The sequence below is a fragment of the Prionailurus bengalensis genome, chromosome D3 (assembly GCF_016509475.1).
Source record: "Prionailurus bengalensis isolate Pbe53 chromosome D3, Fcat_Pben_1.1_paternal_pri, whole genome shotgun sequence".
Classification (NCBI taxonomy): Eukaryota; Metazoa; Chordata; class Mammalia; order Carnivora; family Felidae; genus Prionailurus; species Prionailurus bengalensis.
In genome coordinates this window covers 26935762-26949977 of record NC_057356.1, presented here as the reverse complement: position 1 = coordinate 26949977, position 14216 = coordinate 26935762, and the positions used below count along the sequence as shown (strand labels likewise).

Below are 14216 nucleotides of genomic sequence, written 5' to 3'. Positions count from 1 at the left end.
GAGGAGGAAACTGAGGCCCATAGAAGCCTTCACATCACACTGCTGGGACCTATGGGGTCAAAGCTGTTGAGTGGCTCTTCTAACCCCTCGGATGCATGGTGGTTTGGCGTTGGGGTCTGAGTCAAGATACTTAGATACCTGTGACAGAAAACTAAACTCAAGTGGACTTGGGCATTGAGCTGAAAAATTCTGGACAGTGGCTTCAGGCATGGGTGGATCCAGGGACTCAAATGATGGGGGCCTGAACTCTCCATCTCTTGGTTCTGCTTTCCTGTCGATTCCATCGTCAGGCAGGCTTTTTCTTGCCATGGTTCCCTATGTTTCCAGACTTTTATCATCTCTGCTCCCACTCTCCTAGCAGAAAGGAGCATCCTTTTCCCAGTTTATTCTAACATAAATCCAACAACTGAGTCTCATTCATTCTGCTTGGGTCATGGGGCCATCCCTGAACCAATCACTGTGGCTGGAATAGTAGAATGTGCGGATCGGCCAGGCCTGGATCAGATGGCTATTCCTAGAATCCTGGCATAGAGGGTGGGTGGAGTCAGCCTCAGCCACATGGATGGGGGCAAGGGAAGTGTGTTCCTCAGAAAATTGGGGTACTGGGACCAGAAGAAGGCGAGGTAGATTTTGGGAAGTCTTGAATACAGATGTTGGGGACAGATGGGTCCTAGTGAAAAGGGTTAGCAAGGGTGTGGTCTTCTGGCCTCATGGGCCCTTCCCCATGATGAAGTGAGCAGGCATCCTGTGGAACTAACCATCTCTCCCCTTCCAGCGTCTACTGGGACTATGCTATGACCATCTGCCTGGAGGAGATTGTATACCTGCACTGCCACCAGCAAGGTAGAGACTATTGGGGGAGCACGGGGTGGGGGTGTTCCTTCTGGCTCCCCTGCCTGCTCCCACCTCCTCATTACCTGTGCAACCTCAAACAAGTGATTTCACCTCTCTGAGACTCAGTTTCCCCATCTGTGAAATGGAATCACCACAGCACCTAGTCATGGCATTGTTGTAAAGATCAAATGACATAGGTTCAGGACTTAGCATCAAACCCACGGTGTTAGCTGCTGACACTTAATGGAGCGCTTGTGATGTGCCAAGCAGGGCTCTAAACAGGTTGGCACAAAGTCACACAGCCTGTAAGCTCCAGAGTTTGGACTCAAACCCGGAGCTCAAAGAAGGTACACTCAGAACAAGCAGAGGGCTATCCTGTTGTAGAAAGCAAGGGATCTGGACTCTACCAAGGCATGTCACATTAATCTTATTTAAAACCTTTTTAATGTTTATTTATTTTTTGAGGGGTGGGTGCAGAGAGAGAGAAGGAGACACAGAATCCAAAGCATGCTCCAGGCTCTGAGCTGTCAGTACAGAGCCCGATGCAGGGCTCGAAGTCATGAACCATGAGATCATGCCTTGAGCCAAAGTCTGACACTTAACCACCTGAGCCACCCAGCTGCCCCACATTAAGCTTATTCAGTGGGTTCAGATCCAGACTCTACTGTGCAACCCAGAGCAAGTCATGTACCCTCTCTGAGCCTTAGTTTCATCATTTATAAAATAGGCAATAATAGATAGACCTCATAGGGCTATTTTGGGTATTCCAATAACACACTGCCTTTCATGTGCTGTGCTTATATACAGTAAGTGCTCAATACATGCTAGCAAGTCACTACTGCCCTGAGAAGGGGTAGGTCTGAAAGCCTCCATACAAAAATAGGTCCGGTTGATGCATAGAGGGTACTTGAGGGACATGGGGTGTTTCCCCTTGGTGGGTGATTTCAGAGGGGGCGACCACATTCTTCTGGACCATATCCCATAGTTCCCAGTCTGCAGCAGTGGCCGGTGGGATGGGAGGGGCTCTGGGAAGGTAAAAACTTCCCCTGACTTTCTGCCCAGGACTTTCCCAGAGCCTTGGAGCAGGTCCACGGGTCTGGCTTGGCATGCCCAGGGCGATGTGTTTGCCAGGAGGACCCCCATCCCATGCCCCATAGTGACTTTCTGCCGGGTCTCCTCTGGCTGGGTCGCGGTGGCAGTGGACAGCGGTGGGACAGTGGTGTTGGTCAGCCAGGACGGGATCCAGAGGCCGCCGTTCCGCTTCCCCAAGGGGGGGCACCTCCTGCAGTTCCTCTCGTGCCTGGAAAATGGGCTGCTCCCTCATGGGCAGCTGGACCCTCCACTCTGGTCTCAGCGGGGGAAGGTGAGTGACCGTGGGGGCCCCAGGGAGGCTGGGATGGGGGCGGGGGTCAGCCGTGGGGAGTGGTCCTTCTTTTTTTTTTTTAGTTTTTTTAACGTTTTATTTTTTTTTTTTAATTTTTTTTCAACGTTTATTTATTTTTGGGACAGAGAGAGACAGAGCATGAATGGGGGAGGGGCAGAGAGAGAGGGAGACACAGAATTGGAAACAGACTCCAGGCTCTGAGCCATCAGCCCAGAGCCCGACGCGGGGCTCGAACTCCCGGACCACGAGATCGTGACCTGGCTGAAGTCGGACGCTTAACCAACTGCGCCACCTAGGCGCCCCAACGTTTTATTTATTTTTGAGAGAGAGTGTGAGCAAAGGAGGGACAAAGAGAGAGGGGGACAGAAGATCCAAAGCGGGCCCTGCGCGGATAGCAGCAAGCCTGATGTGGGGCTCAAACTCACCAACTGCAAGATCATGACCTGAGCCAAAGTCAGATGGTCAACTGACTGAGCCAGCCAGGCGCCCCAGGGTGGTCGTTCTTGTCCATAACTCCTTACCTGGCTTTGTGGGCTCATGCACACCCCACTGAGACCCTCAGACCATGCACAGACTGTGGGGACAGATGTATCCCAAGGGCTGTGCATTGGGATTGTGCTTTCAGGGCAAAGTATTTCCCAAACTGTGCAGGCGAAGCCCTCAGGGTTCTGCCGAGTCCACGTCTTCGGACAAGGAAGATGATGAGGCCACAGATTACGTGTTCAGGATCATCTATCCTGGCATGCAGTCTGAATTCGGTAAGCCTCCCAGTCTCTGGGCCCCCGAGATCTAACCTGTTAGCTGAACATGAAAATAACTCCAGGTGTTTGGGGCTTGTGGACAGGTGGTCTGGGTTCTGGGGCCAGCGGGGGGGGGGGGGATTTGAAACCAGGAAGTTAGTATCTCGGTTTCCCCCCAGTGAGAACCACGTACTACTGAGCTTAATAAAGGTAAACCTGAAGCAGGAATTACCACGGGGTAGTGAGTGGGCTCTGGAATCCTGGTTGAATTGGGGCAAGTCACTTCACCCTTCTGTGCCTTGGTCTCCTTATCTGTAAGATGGGGACGTTAACATAGCACCTGCATCATCGGGCCCTTGTGGGGACTAAATTAGAGAAGGCCCTTGGCACAGAGCACGTCCATGCTAGCTGCTGTTATGTGGTTGTTGGTATTTTATTTCACTCTACTGTTGTCAGGATTCAGTGAGATAATGAGGTGATCAATGTAAAGTCCGTGGAATCAAGTCTCGCACACAGTAGGGCTTCAATACATGATGGTCAAAAACAGCAAAGGCAGGAAGCAAAGCACCAGGCCCTGGCACATGAGATGCTAATATATGTCTGCCACTTGGGACAGTGACTGCCGTGACATAGATGCTTGGTTCGTGGAGACTGTTACCATTAAGGTCGTCTTTACCACGGAGGTGTTATTTGTATCAAATGAACTGATATTTGGAAAGTTCTCAGAGGCCTGGCTTTTATTTTATTTTATTTTATTTTATTTTATTTTATTAAAATTTTAATGTTTATTTATTTATTTATTGACAGAGAGAGAGAGAGAGAGGGAGAGAGGGAGCGAGCTGGGGAGGGGCAGAGAGGGAGAGAGAGAATCCGAACCAGGCTCTGAGCTCTCAGTGCAGAGCCTGATGCAGGGCTCGAACTCAAGAACCGTGAAATCACCACCTGAGCTGAAACCAAGAGTCGGATGCTCAACCGGCTGAGCCACCGAGGTGCCCCAGAGTCCCAGCATTTATTAAGCACCATGTGGATGTCTTGTTTCAGCAACTCAGTATTAAGCTGTAGGTGCTTTCTGTCAACCCCGTTTTATTTTACCCTTGGTGGTCCTGTTGTTCCATTTGATGGATAATGGCTCTGAGCCTACCTTTGCTATCGTGCCGGGTCGCTTCACGCTCTGGCTTTTGTCCACCGCTCAATGGGATCTGGGATGTGGGGCAGGCTTGGTGGTAAGGTCTTATATTGCTCAGGTTGGTTTCTCATCTTCACCCATATATTCATTCCTTCATGGTCAGTTAGGACCAAAGCCTGGTGTTTCTGCATCACTAGGAGCCTGAGAGTGTCCTGAAGTGTTCATTACTACATCTGTTCCTACCCCAGTTTGGGGTCTGGAGCCGTTCCAGCCTGTCAGTGGTACCAGGCTCATACAGCACCCCCAAGAGCCGAATGATCAGAGGGGCCAGATGCCCCCTGTCTGCCTTCCCGGGAAGCCCTGTCTCTGCTCCCCAGAGAGGCTCATCCAACATATAGTTTGTAGGCTCTGCTGGGAGCCAGGCTGGGTGCCGGAGGTCTTACTTGCTTGGGAAGTGTCCATGTTAGCGTGTTGGGGCTCTCCGTGTGCCAGCAGAACAGACGTTGGCAGTGCCCACCCACACCCCTCCTTGCGGGCTCTCCTGTCGACTCCCATCCTAGTGTCTCTCTGCCTGAGGGTCCCTTCTGCCTGTGGGTGGGGGTGGGGTAGAGGTGTCCAGGAACCAGGATCCTCCCTGGAGCAGCCTTCAGCCAACGACTGGCAGGAATTAGTGTATAAACGCCCCGGCTCCCTCACCCCCACCCCGGTAAGAAAGCTCTGACATGCGTGTCTGCATGTCTCCCAGAGCGCCCCCTCCCCGCCAGGAGATCAAGCACCAGTTGCCCATAGTGGTAACCTGAGTGGTAACCAGCCCTTTGCTCTGCCTTCTCGTGTCACTTCGCCTACCCATGCTTCTTGGAAACATCTCCCAGATAGACTCCCGGCACTTGAATTCTCATCTGCCCGTGAGGAAACCCCAGTGAACTCAGTTTATTTAGATCAAAGCTTCTCACTCATAGAGCTGCCGATGTTGTAGATGGAATAATTCTTGGGGCGGGGGGGGGGGGGTGTCATGTGCCTTGTAGGATGTTGAGTGCCATCCCTGGTCTCCCGCTACTAATGGCCAAGCAGCAAATCTGCCCCCTCCCCCACCACCAAGCTGTGACAACCGGAAATGTCCCCAGACGTTGCTGAGTGTCATCTGGGAGCAAAAGTGCCCTTGGCTGAGTAAAGCACACATCATTGCATTCACCTCTCCGCCACTGCAGCATGGCCAAGTGACTTGCCCTCTGCAGGCCTCATTTCCTTGTCTGTAGAATGGGGAGGCATTCTACAGACCCTCCCCACCCAGGGTCATATTCTGAGGAGTCAGTGTGATGATGTATCAGGCACCTAACACAATGCTAATCCTCACCACGGCCCTCCTAGGCAGGTGCCACTGTCTTCACCATCGCCTACTTTTCAGAAGAGGAAGCTGAAGTGCAGAAAGGTTAAGCTGAAGCGCAGAAAGGTTAAGAAACTGGTCCAGAGCCACAGAGCTAATCCTCGGCGTGGTTCGGATTTGAACCCAGGTGTCCTGGCTCCAGAGCTTGTACCTCTCACAACCACTCCATGCAGATTGTTTTTGACCAGGATCGGTTGACACTGTGGTTTCACCCCTTCATGCCCAAGCTCAGTCAGATTCAGCCCACATGGAAATGGTGCCCCCTGCTTGGTTGATTTTCTCAGGGGCCTGAGCCCCAGAGCTATGGTTTTCACCTTTGAGGACAATGAAGTCCTTTCTGAAGAAGTGCCTAAATCAGAAATGGGCAGACTCCTTCCTGTGGTCCAAATTCGGCCCACTGCCTGTTTTTGTAAATAAAGTTTTATTGGAACACAGTCACACACGCATTCACAGACAGTGTGTCCATGGCTGCTTTCACACCACAGCAGCAGAGTGAGATCATTGTAACCAAGACTGTAGGCCCACAATGCCCAAAATATTTACATGTCTGGCCCTCTATAGAAAAAGTTTGCAGATGCCTGCCTTCAATAATAAGGGAGAAGAGTTTTCCCCTGTGGGCAGGATGATGTGGCCATAGATGGTTCTAAACCCCCTTTCAGTGTCTTCTTGCCTCCGTCTCGTGGTCCTTGTGCACAGAGGAGGCAGAGACCAGTTCTGAAACATTGAGCCCGTTTCGGAGTCAGAAGAGGGCCTTTCCATTCTCCTGTGTTGCTGAGACTGTCTATGCTGTCTGTGATGGCAGGCGTGAGCCACGCATGCCTCCCGAGCGCTTGAAATGCATCTAGTTCGGATGGAGCTGTGCCTTAAGTGTCAAATACACACTGCATCCTGAAGACTTACAACAACCAACAGAAATATAAAATATCTTCTCAGTAATTTTATATCGATTACACGTTAAAATGGTAACATTACAGATATACTGAGTTAAACAGAAGTTATTGTTGAAATTGATTTCATCTGGTCCCCCCCCCCCCTTTAGTGCAGCTTCTAGAAACTTCTGAAGTAAGCATGTGGCTCAGGTTGGATTCCTGTTGAACAGAGCTGGTCTAGGGCAGGGTTTCTCGGCCTCAGCACTGTTGATATTTTGGGCTGAATAATTGTGTGGTGGGGTGGGGGTGGGGGGTCTAGTGCATTATCCCTGTCATCTACCCACTAGATAGATGCCAGCAGCATCTAGCAAATTCCCAGGTCGTGACAACCAAAAATGTCTCCAGACGTCGCCAGATGGCCTCAAGGTGCCAAAATTGCCCCAGTGGACAGCTGCTGGTCTAGAGCAAGGGTGGTGTCGGGGGAATGTCGGTTGAGAGACTATTGAATAGGCTCTCGGGTCTGACACCCTGGGTTGGAATCCCAGCCCCACCGTTTGTTAGCTGGACGGTCTTGAGCATGCTGCTTCCATGCTCCGTGACTGAGTTCCCAAATCTGCAAAAGGGGATAGTGGTAGTACTTGCACTCAGTAGGTGAAAGCTGTTGGCGGAAAGAGAGGGGACCTTAGTCAGAAAGGAATGTTACGCCAGTTACCACCCGCTGGGGCTGGGGCTCATTCTGAGCCTCAGTTTCCCCTTCTGCAGAATGGGAGAAGAGAGGCCTCCCTCACGGGGCGATTGAGGACGATAGGGCAATCCTGTGCCTGCACAGCAGCCAGCACATAGTAGGCACTTTATAAACACAGAGCCGTGTGGAGCAGGGCAAGGGAGAGGTTCAGCCCTGAGGAATTGGCTCTTCGCCTGTGTCAGTGTTCTGCCCACCGCGGACATTCCGTTTCACTGGTGCTTTCTGTTTTGTGTCTCAAGTTGCTCCCGACCGCTTGGGCAGCACTCCCCCAGTCTCTGTGAGCCTTGCCTGGACGGTGGTTCCTGCCGGCCGGTCGGTGCTAGTGGTGGCCAGGGCAGTCAGTGGGCGCAAGCCAGATGGGACGCCACCTTCCCCATGCCGGGTCTGAAGCAGTAGCCCCCCTGTAACGTCTGGGCTACTCCCACCCTGGGGCTGGGTGCCGGCCACCTCTGCCATGTTGTCATTTGAGTCTTGGTCCCAACGAGGGAAGCGGGAGACAGACCAATGCCCTCACGCTGTCTAGCCTCCCTGGTGCGGGAGTCAGGGGTTCCATGGTGAAGGGATCCATTGGTGATGCCTGTGGAGTGCGAGGGGCTGGGATGCAGGCAGCCTTGCCACCGCTTGCTGAAATCGATCAGGGAAGCAGAGAACTGGGGACACTTTTCTAGAACATTTTACAGGGGCTCACTGTGCTTTCTTGGCCAGCTCATCTGTGAGTCAGCTTGGGGAAGAGCTTTCTATGTGACATTGTGAAGACAGCTTTCTATACTGTCAGTGGGTAGGGCTGGGCCCTGTCAGCTACTGAGCGCTGATGACAAGTAGTGTGGGCTCAGCAACCATTCCCCTCCCCCCGACCTTGCAGCCCAAGGGAAGAGGCCAGGGATTACCGGTCATCCTTGAGGAGGTGTGGCTGGTGGGGTCGATGTGAACCCTTCTTAATCTCCTAGGCAAACTAGGGCCCACAGGCCGGAGCCAGCCTCATTTTGTGCAGCCCATGAGCTAAGAATGGTTTCCACATATTTTTATTAATCGATAAAAATCAAAAGAGTAATATTTGTGACGTGAAAATGATCTGAAATTCAGGTTTCAATGTCCATAAATAAAGTTTTATTGGAACATACCCGGGCTCATGTCTTTGCATCTTGAGCATGGCTATTTTTGCATTCTGAAGGCAGAGTTGAGTGGCTGTGATCGCAGCCAAATGGTTCATAATCCCTAACATGTTGACTGCCTGGTCCTTGACAGAAAATGTTTACCGAGCCCTGTCCTTGAGAAAATAATATTTTTGCACCTGTCTGGAGCTGTCACAAAGCCAGGAAATTAATGACAGAAATTGTAACGCATGTGTCACTGTCGTGTTGGTCCTGCAGCCCCGCAGATGCCACGGTTTCCATGGAGCTGGGAAAGGAGGCAGTGAGGGAAAATCTAAGTGCTGTATCCTGGGAGCACTTGATCAGGACTCTCCAATATCCAAGTGTTAGGAGATCAGTCATGCTCTCTTGGTTCTCGAATGTGGCTGCTGTTATCAAAATTCTTTTTGATATACAGACTTAAGGGCTCTCTCTCTAGCAGGTTTTAAATCAGTAGATCGGGGTGGGACACTGGCATGTGGCTTTTCAGCAAGCGTGATGCTGGGTGGCGGTCGCCAGCCTGCTTGAGACCCGTTGATGGAACAGCTGTATGGCTCAGGCTGATGGACAGTGCAGACAACCTCATCAGCAGGGCCTCCGCTGGGTCCCTTGCCCTTGGGTGCCCTGCCTCATCTGTTGAGTTAGGCTCCCTTCTGCCTCCCTGCTAGAGATTCTCTCTCCCAGAGAGTCTACCCCAGGGGACTCAGGATCATCAGCCTTGCCCAGAAACCCCCAGCAGGCCCCTCTTCCTTCTTGTCAGTCTCCTATAAGGACAGCTGAATGACAACATGGTGAGGCTTGGCCTCCTGCTGTGGCACTGGGTCTATTTTCTTGGCTCTTGGCATGTTCTCTCTCTCTCTCTCTCTCTCTCTCTCTCTCTCTCTGTCTCTCTTTCTATTCTCACTCTCCCCCCCCCACCCCGCCTTCTTCCTTTTTCTTCCTTTCTTTACTTCCCATCTGGTAAGGGCCCCAAATCTTGCTGGTGGCTTTCATTGGATCAGGTGGGCTCAAAGGCCATTATCTGGGTCAGATAATGATTGGGGTCGCTGTTTCTGGCTGTCACATTCAGAGTCTTTCCCTATCCCTGTGCTGGCCTAGGGGCGAGCTGCTTGCTTCGGGGTAAGGTTTCCGTGACCCACATAGATTTAACTGGGGCTCTTGCCCCATCCCTTCTATCCACCACAGCCCCCCAGGACCTGATGGATGTCTCCGTGAGCAACCTACCACCCTTATGGCAACCCAGCCCCCGGAAATCCTCCTGCTCATCCTGTTCACAGAGTGGCTCCACCGATGGTGGCTCAACCAATGGCTGCAACCATGAGAGGTATGAGGGGCTTACGCCATGGGTCGAGGGAATGGAAAGATTTGCAGAAGATTTGTAGGCACCTGTTTGTTGCCCAGCGCTGAATTCAGAGGAGGGATGTAGGCTACGGAATCACTCAGGTCTGGGTCAAAGGCTAGCCTTGTGAAGTCCTAGCTAGCGGAGCTTCCGTACATGTATCGGTCAGGATAAACAAGGTTATGTTGCAGTAACATACAGTCCTGCTATCTCAGTGGCTTCTTACAGCAAAGGCTTATTTATCATGCGTACTATGTGTCTGTCCTGGGTCAGCTCGGGGCTCTGCTTGCTGCCCATTAAAGGGCCCGGTGACACCAAATATTACTTAATGCCAAGCACACATGCCTCAGTTTGCTCCTCCACAGAATGGGGATACAAATGCCTGGTAACCTGAGCAAGTCTGCACCCGACCAACCTGAGGGTACAGTGAGGGTTATTTTCGTGTTTAATGCCTCCCTGTGTGTAACTGGAGGACATTAACCATGCCTCCTTCCTGTCTCCCTGGGTTTTGCTGGGTGGCCCCCAGGAGGTCCTGAGAAAAATATGCAACTATTCCTCCATCCTGTTCTCTGCAAGTATGCACAATACTCCCTTCAGCAGTCCTCGATTTCCCCAACACTGCTGGGGCCTTACTCCCCTCTCCTCTTGCAGCCAAAACAGCCCCCAAAACCCCCCCACACAAGGAGGAGCTCTGAGGCATCACCTCTGCAATCAGCCAGACTCTGAATCGCAGTTTGGCTCAGTTTGGTTCAGCTGGGCCACTTGAGAAGTCAGAACTCTTGGTGCAAGTCACTGAAAAACCACTTCAGACTAGTTCAAATACGAAAGGAAATCGCAACAGGATGGAGAAGTCTAGAGGCGTGGTGACTTCAGGCATGGTTGGCTCCAGATGCTCAAGACAGAAATCTCTCTGTTTCTTCAACTCTTGCCTCTGGTTGCCTCTGTGGTGGTTTCATTCTCAGGCAGGCCTTTCCTATGGAGTGGCAAGAATGGATCCCAGCAGCCACTGTCCTATATCCCTCTGGCTTAGGAGCTTGAACAGAGAAAAATGGGTCTGTTTCCCTGTAGTTCCAACAAAAGTCTCAGGGCTCATTCTCATTGGCTCAGGTTGGATCACGTGACCACCTCTTATTCAAGGACTGTGATTCCAACCTGAGTCAGGTACTGGGTAGAATCAGCCTCATCCAAACTGCAGGTCCAGAGTGTTGGGGAGGCAGTGACCCCAAAGACTAGGGGAAGTGGCAATGATGCTGTATGGGTAGAAATAATAGTTCCCCCGCCTCCAGTCCCCTTAACTGACTGGTTTTAATCTGCTCCCTACAGGCAACAAGCTGTGCTTCCCCAGGGAACCTGGGCTCTGTGTGGTCTTTCCTAAGTGTCGTCTTTTCCTCCACCTGCAGGGCTCCCCTGAAGCTCCTCTGTGACAATATGAAATACCAGATCCTTTCCAGAGCCTTCTATGGATGTGCGTATTGGCTTTACTTGCCATTGTGGTCTCTGGGGGCATTTATCAAATGCCTGTTGTATGTCAGCAGTGTGAGGGGAAGGTGCCTGGCTCTGGCACGTGAACCTCTGCTCCCCTATTTCCCAAATGTGTCTGTTTTTAGCGTAGGTACATGCACTTCTCTGAGCCTCATCTAGAGATTGAGGATAAATTGTGTCTAGGTACTGAGGGAGGACAGCAAACAACGGGGCTTCTCAGTGGCAGGGGTCTGGTTAGTCACCATTGCATCCCCAGTGCCCACCTTAGAGGGCTTGTTTTCAGGATTAAATGAGAAGCATGTATAGAGCCCCTAACACCTAGCAGGACACGTCCTAGGTGCTCAATAAAAGTCGGTTCCCCTCACCTGTGTGCAGAAGAGTCAGGTGGTCTGATCCCTTTCCACAGAGTTAAAAATGAAAATTTAAATACAGGCATTCTGATGGTTTCTGTTTAACAAATGAGGAAACTAAGGGACAGGGAGGCAAGGTAACTTGTCCAAGGTCACACTGCTAATACATGGCACAGCCAGAGCTCAAGCCTAACCCACTGACCACAAAGCCTGATTTTTTTTGTTTTTCATTCTGCTGTGATTCTTAGCACATTTTATTTCCCCAGCCTCCCAGCCTAGATGGGGGAGATAAAACACGTATTTTCAGGGATTCCAGAAAAGTGTTACTATGTCCTGCATGGCCTGCGGAACAGCAGCTCAGGCCATGTCCCCCCGCGCCTGGAGAGGCAGGGAGAACATGAGCTCTCAGGATCAAGGTTTTTGCCTGTTCTGTTATCACCCATCCCCAGTGCCTGATGCAGGGCCTGGCTGGGAGCCAGGGGAGCGTGGACACATGTTTATGGAACCCAAATGGAAAAGCTTCCTGGAGAAAGGGTCGAGGGTCAAGATGGATCTTGAACAATGTTGTCGCGTGCCATGGCTCATCCCTCATGGTGGTTGAGAGCCCAAGTTCTGGCGCTGGGCAGCTGGGGTTCAGATTCCATCTCTGCACTTCCCGGTGATGTGACCTGGGCAGGTGACACGAGCAGTCTGTGCCTCAGTTTCTTCATCTGTAAGATGGAGAAGATAGGAGTACTGTTGTTGTGAGAATTTAATGAGTTGCATTATGGGAGCTCTGGCAGCTCCCTGGCACGTAGTGTATGCGTGTGTCAGTGTTAGCCATCTCCTCCTCCCCTTCCTCCCCCTCCCCCCTGCCCCTCCTTCCCCTCCCCCTCCTCCCCTCATTTCTCCCCTCCCTCCCCTCCTCCTCCTTCCTCCCCTCCCCTTCCTTCCTCCTCTCCCTCCCTCCCTTCCTCCTCCTCCCCCCTCCTCCTCCTTCCTCCCCTCCCTCTCCTCCTCCCCCTTCCTCCTCCCTCTCCTCCCCCTCCTCCTGCCTCTCTTCACCCTCCTCCCCCTCCTTCCCCTCTTTCTAATCCTTCTCCTCCTCCTCCTCCTCCTCCTCCTCCTCATTGCTGGGAGGGGTGAGTCCTCAGGCTCCAGAAAGCCCAGGGTCCTCTCCAGGAGTTGATAGGGGACAGCCAAAGGGAGGGGGCATGGTCAGAGCAAACACAAGCTGTCATTTGCTGAGTGCCTCCTGTGTACCAGGCACTGTGCCCTCCAGGTGCCCAGGGTGGAGCGGACGAAGGGTGGCAGGTTGGCAGGCATTCGGTGAGAGTGCGGGGCCATCTTTGAAAGCAAACCAGGCGCATCTCCCAGGGCCTTCTTTATCTAGCTGCACTGTGAACAAGAGCTGCCCACCTCTGCCATTCTCTTTCTCTCTTGCTACGGATCGGAGGCACCCAGAGGCCTGGAGAGCATGTGGAGTCCCTGCCTCCTTCCTGCCTGCCCCTTGTCTGCCTCCTGCCCATTGATTAAATGCCTTGGCTTCCAGGTAGAGGAGGTAATGGCACACTGGCCTGGGCTGAGAAAGGTGACCGACTTCCCTGGGCTCACAGAACTATTAAGCAGTCAAGCCAGCAAGTGACTTCACCCCTCCAAGCCTCGCCTTCCTCATCTGGAAGAGAAGGATGATGGGACTTTCTGCGTCATGAGGGTTCACTAGAATTGCAGGGTGGGGCAGCGCTTCGAGATCCATGAGACAAGGCAAGGCAGGCTGGATGGTGGATGATGGCACTTTCCCTCCCTCCTTCCCTCACCAGGGCTTGCCTACTGCAGACACCTGTCCACTGTGAGGACCCACCTGTCAGCCCTGGTCAATCACATGATCATGTCTCCAGACTTGCCCTGTGATGCCGGACATGGGCTGACGGCCAGGATCTGGGAGCAGTACCTTCAGGACAGCACAGTAAGGCTTGGCCTGGCTCTGCCTGCAGTGGGGCAGAGCCCTTGGGGGGACCGTCTTGTCATCTGAGCAATGAACCCACCTGCTTGCAGGGAACTCAAGGCGGCTGTGACACCTTAGGGGTGGTCTGCATACCCCACCTGAAGGCCCCGCCCTTCTTGAGAGTGCTAAAACCCACGGCCCCCTTCTGCCCATGGGTGTGAGGATCCAGGAGGCTGGAGCATGCAGGTCCTCTCCTGGAAGGAGTAAAGAATCTGTCACCAAGGATTTATTAAGCATCACACGTATGCACAGTGCTGCACGAGGTGCAGTAAGTCTCTTCCGCAGGAAGGTTGAAACTACTTAGCTACTTAGGAGGATGGTAGCTAAGTCAGAGGAGGCAGCTGGGCCCAGAAAACCGCCCCCCAGCGTGCAGAACCCTTCCACTTGGCCTCACGACCTGAGAATCCTCCCATCAGATATTTCACCTGGAAACGCATCTCTAAGGTTTTCTTACTAGAAGGCAAACATCCCTGCAAGGAAGATGTTTATGTGTGAAAAAAGTTTCACAGTCAAATAGCTTGGGAAACGAGAGGGGTCAGCTTTTCTGTATCCTGCAGAACTTCCCAGAACCTTGGCTAGGCTGATAGGCTTATGGCTCTCAAGAAACTGGGTGGGGGGGAGAGGGAGGGGGGAGAGCATATGGAACAGTTTCTAAATGTTCCTAAATGAACTGTGAGATCATGACCTGAGCCAAAACCAAGAGTCGGACACTTCACTGACTGAGCCACCCTGGTGCCCCTGTAATTCTTATTTTTTTAAAAATGAGGTAACAAAAAAAAATGAGGTGACATTGTGAGTCATTTCTCTAGGCGAAATGTTGAACGTTAGAACCTTCGCACGTAGTTGATG

At 52.2% G+C, this 14216-nt stretch overlaps 2 protein-coding genes across 2 annotated transcripts in view; both read left to right on the top strand.

Moving 5' to 3' along the window:
• Positions 1 to 14216, top strand: part of LOC122470455 (small G protein signaling modulator 1-like) — a 101876-nt gene that overhangs the window by 56594 nt on the left and 31066 nt on the right. The window contains 5 exon segments of the mRNA XM_043558083.1: positions 7322 to 7411; positions 7414 to 7485; positions 9398 to 9536; positions 10952 to 11016; positions 13183 to 13328. Of these exon segments, the coding sequence (XP_043414018.1) occupies positions 7322 to 7411; positions 7414 to 7485; positions 9398 to 9536; positions 10952 to 11016; positions 13183 to 13328 (512 nt within the window).
• Positions 479 to 3679, top strand: LOC122470454 (small G protein signaling modulator 1-like). The gene is made up of 4 exons (XM_043558082.1): positions 479 to 843; positions 2034 to 2197; positions 2844 to 2976; positions 3415 to 3679. Exons 1-4 carry the CDS (start codon positions 795 to 797, stop codon positions 3435 to 3437), a joined length of 369 nt encoding a protein of 122 aa, XP_043414017.1. The 5' UTR covers positions 479 to 794; the 3' UTR covers positions 3438 to 3679.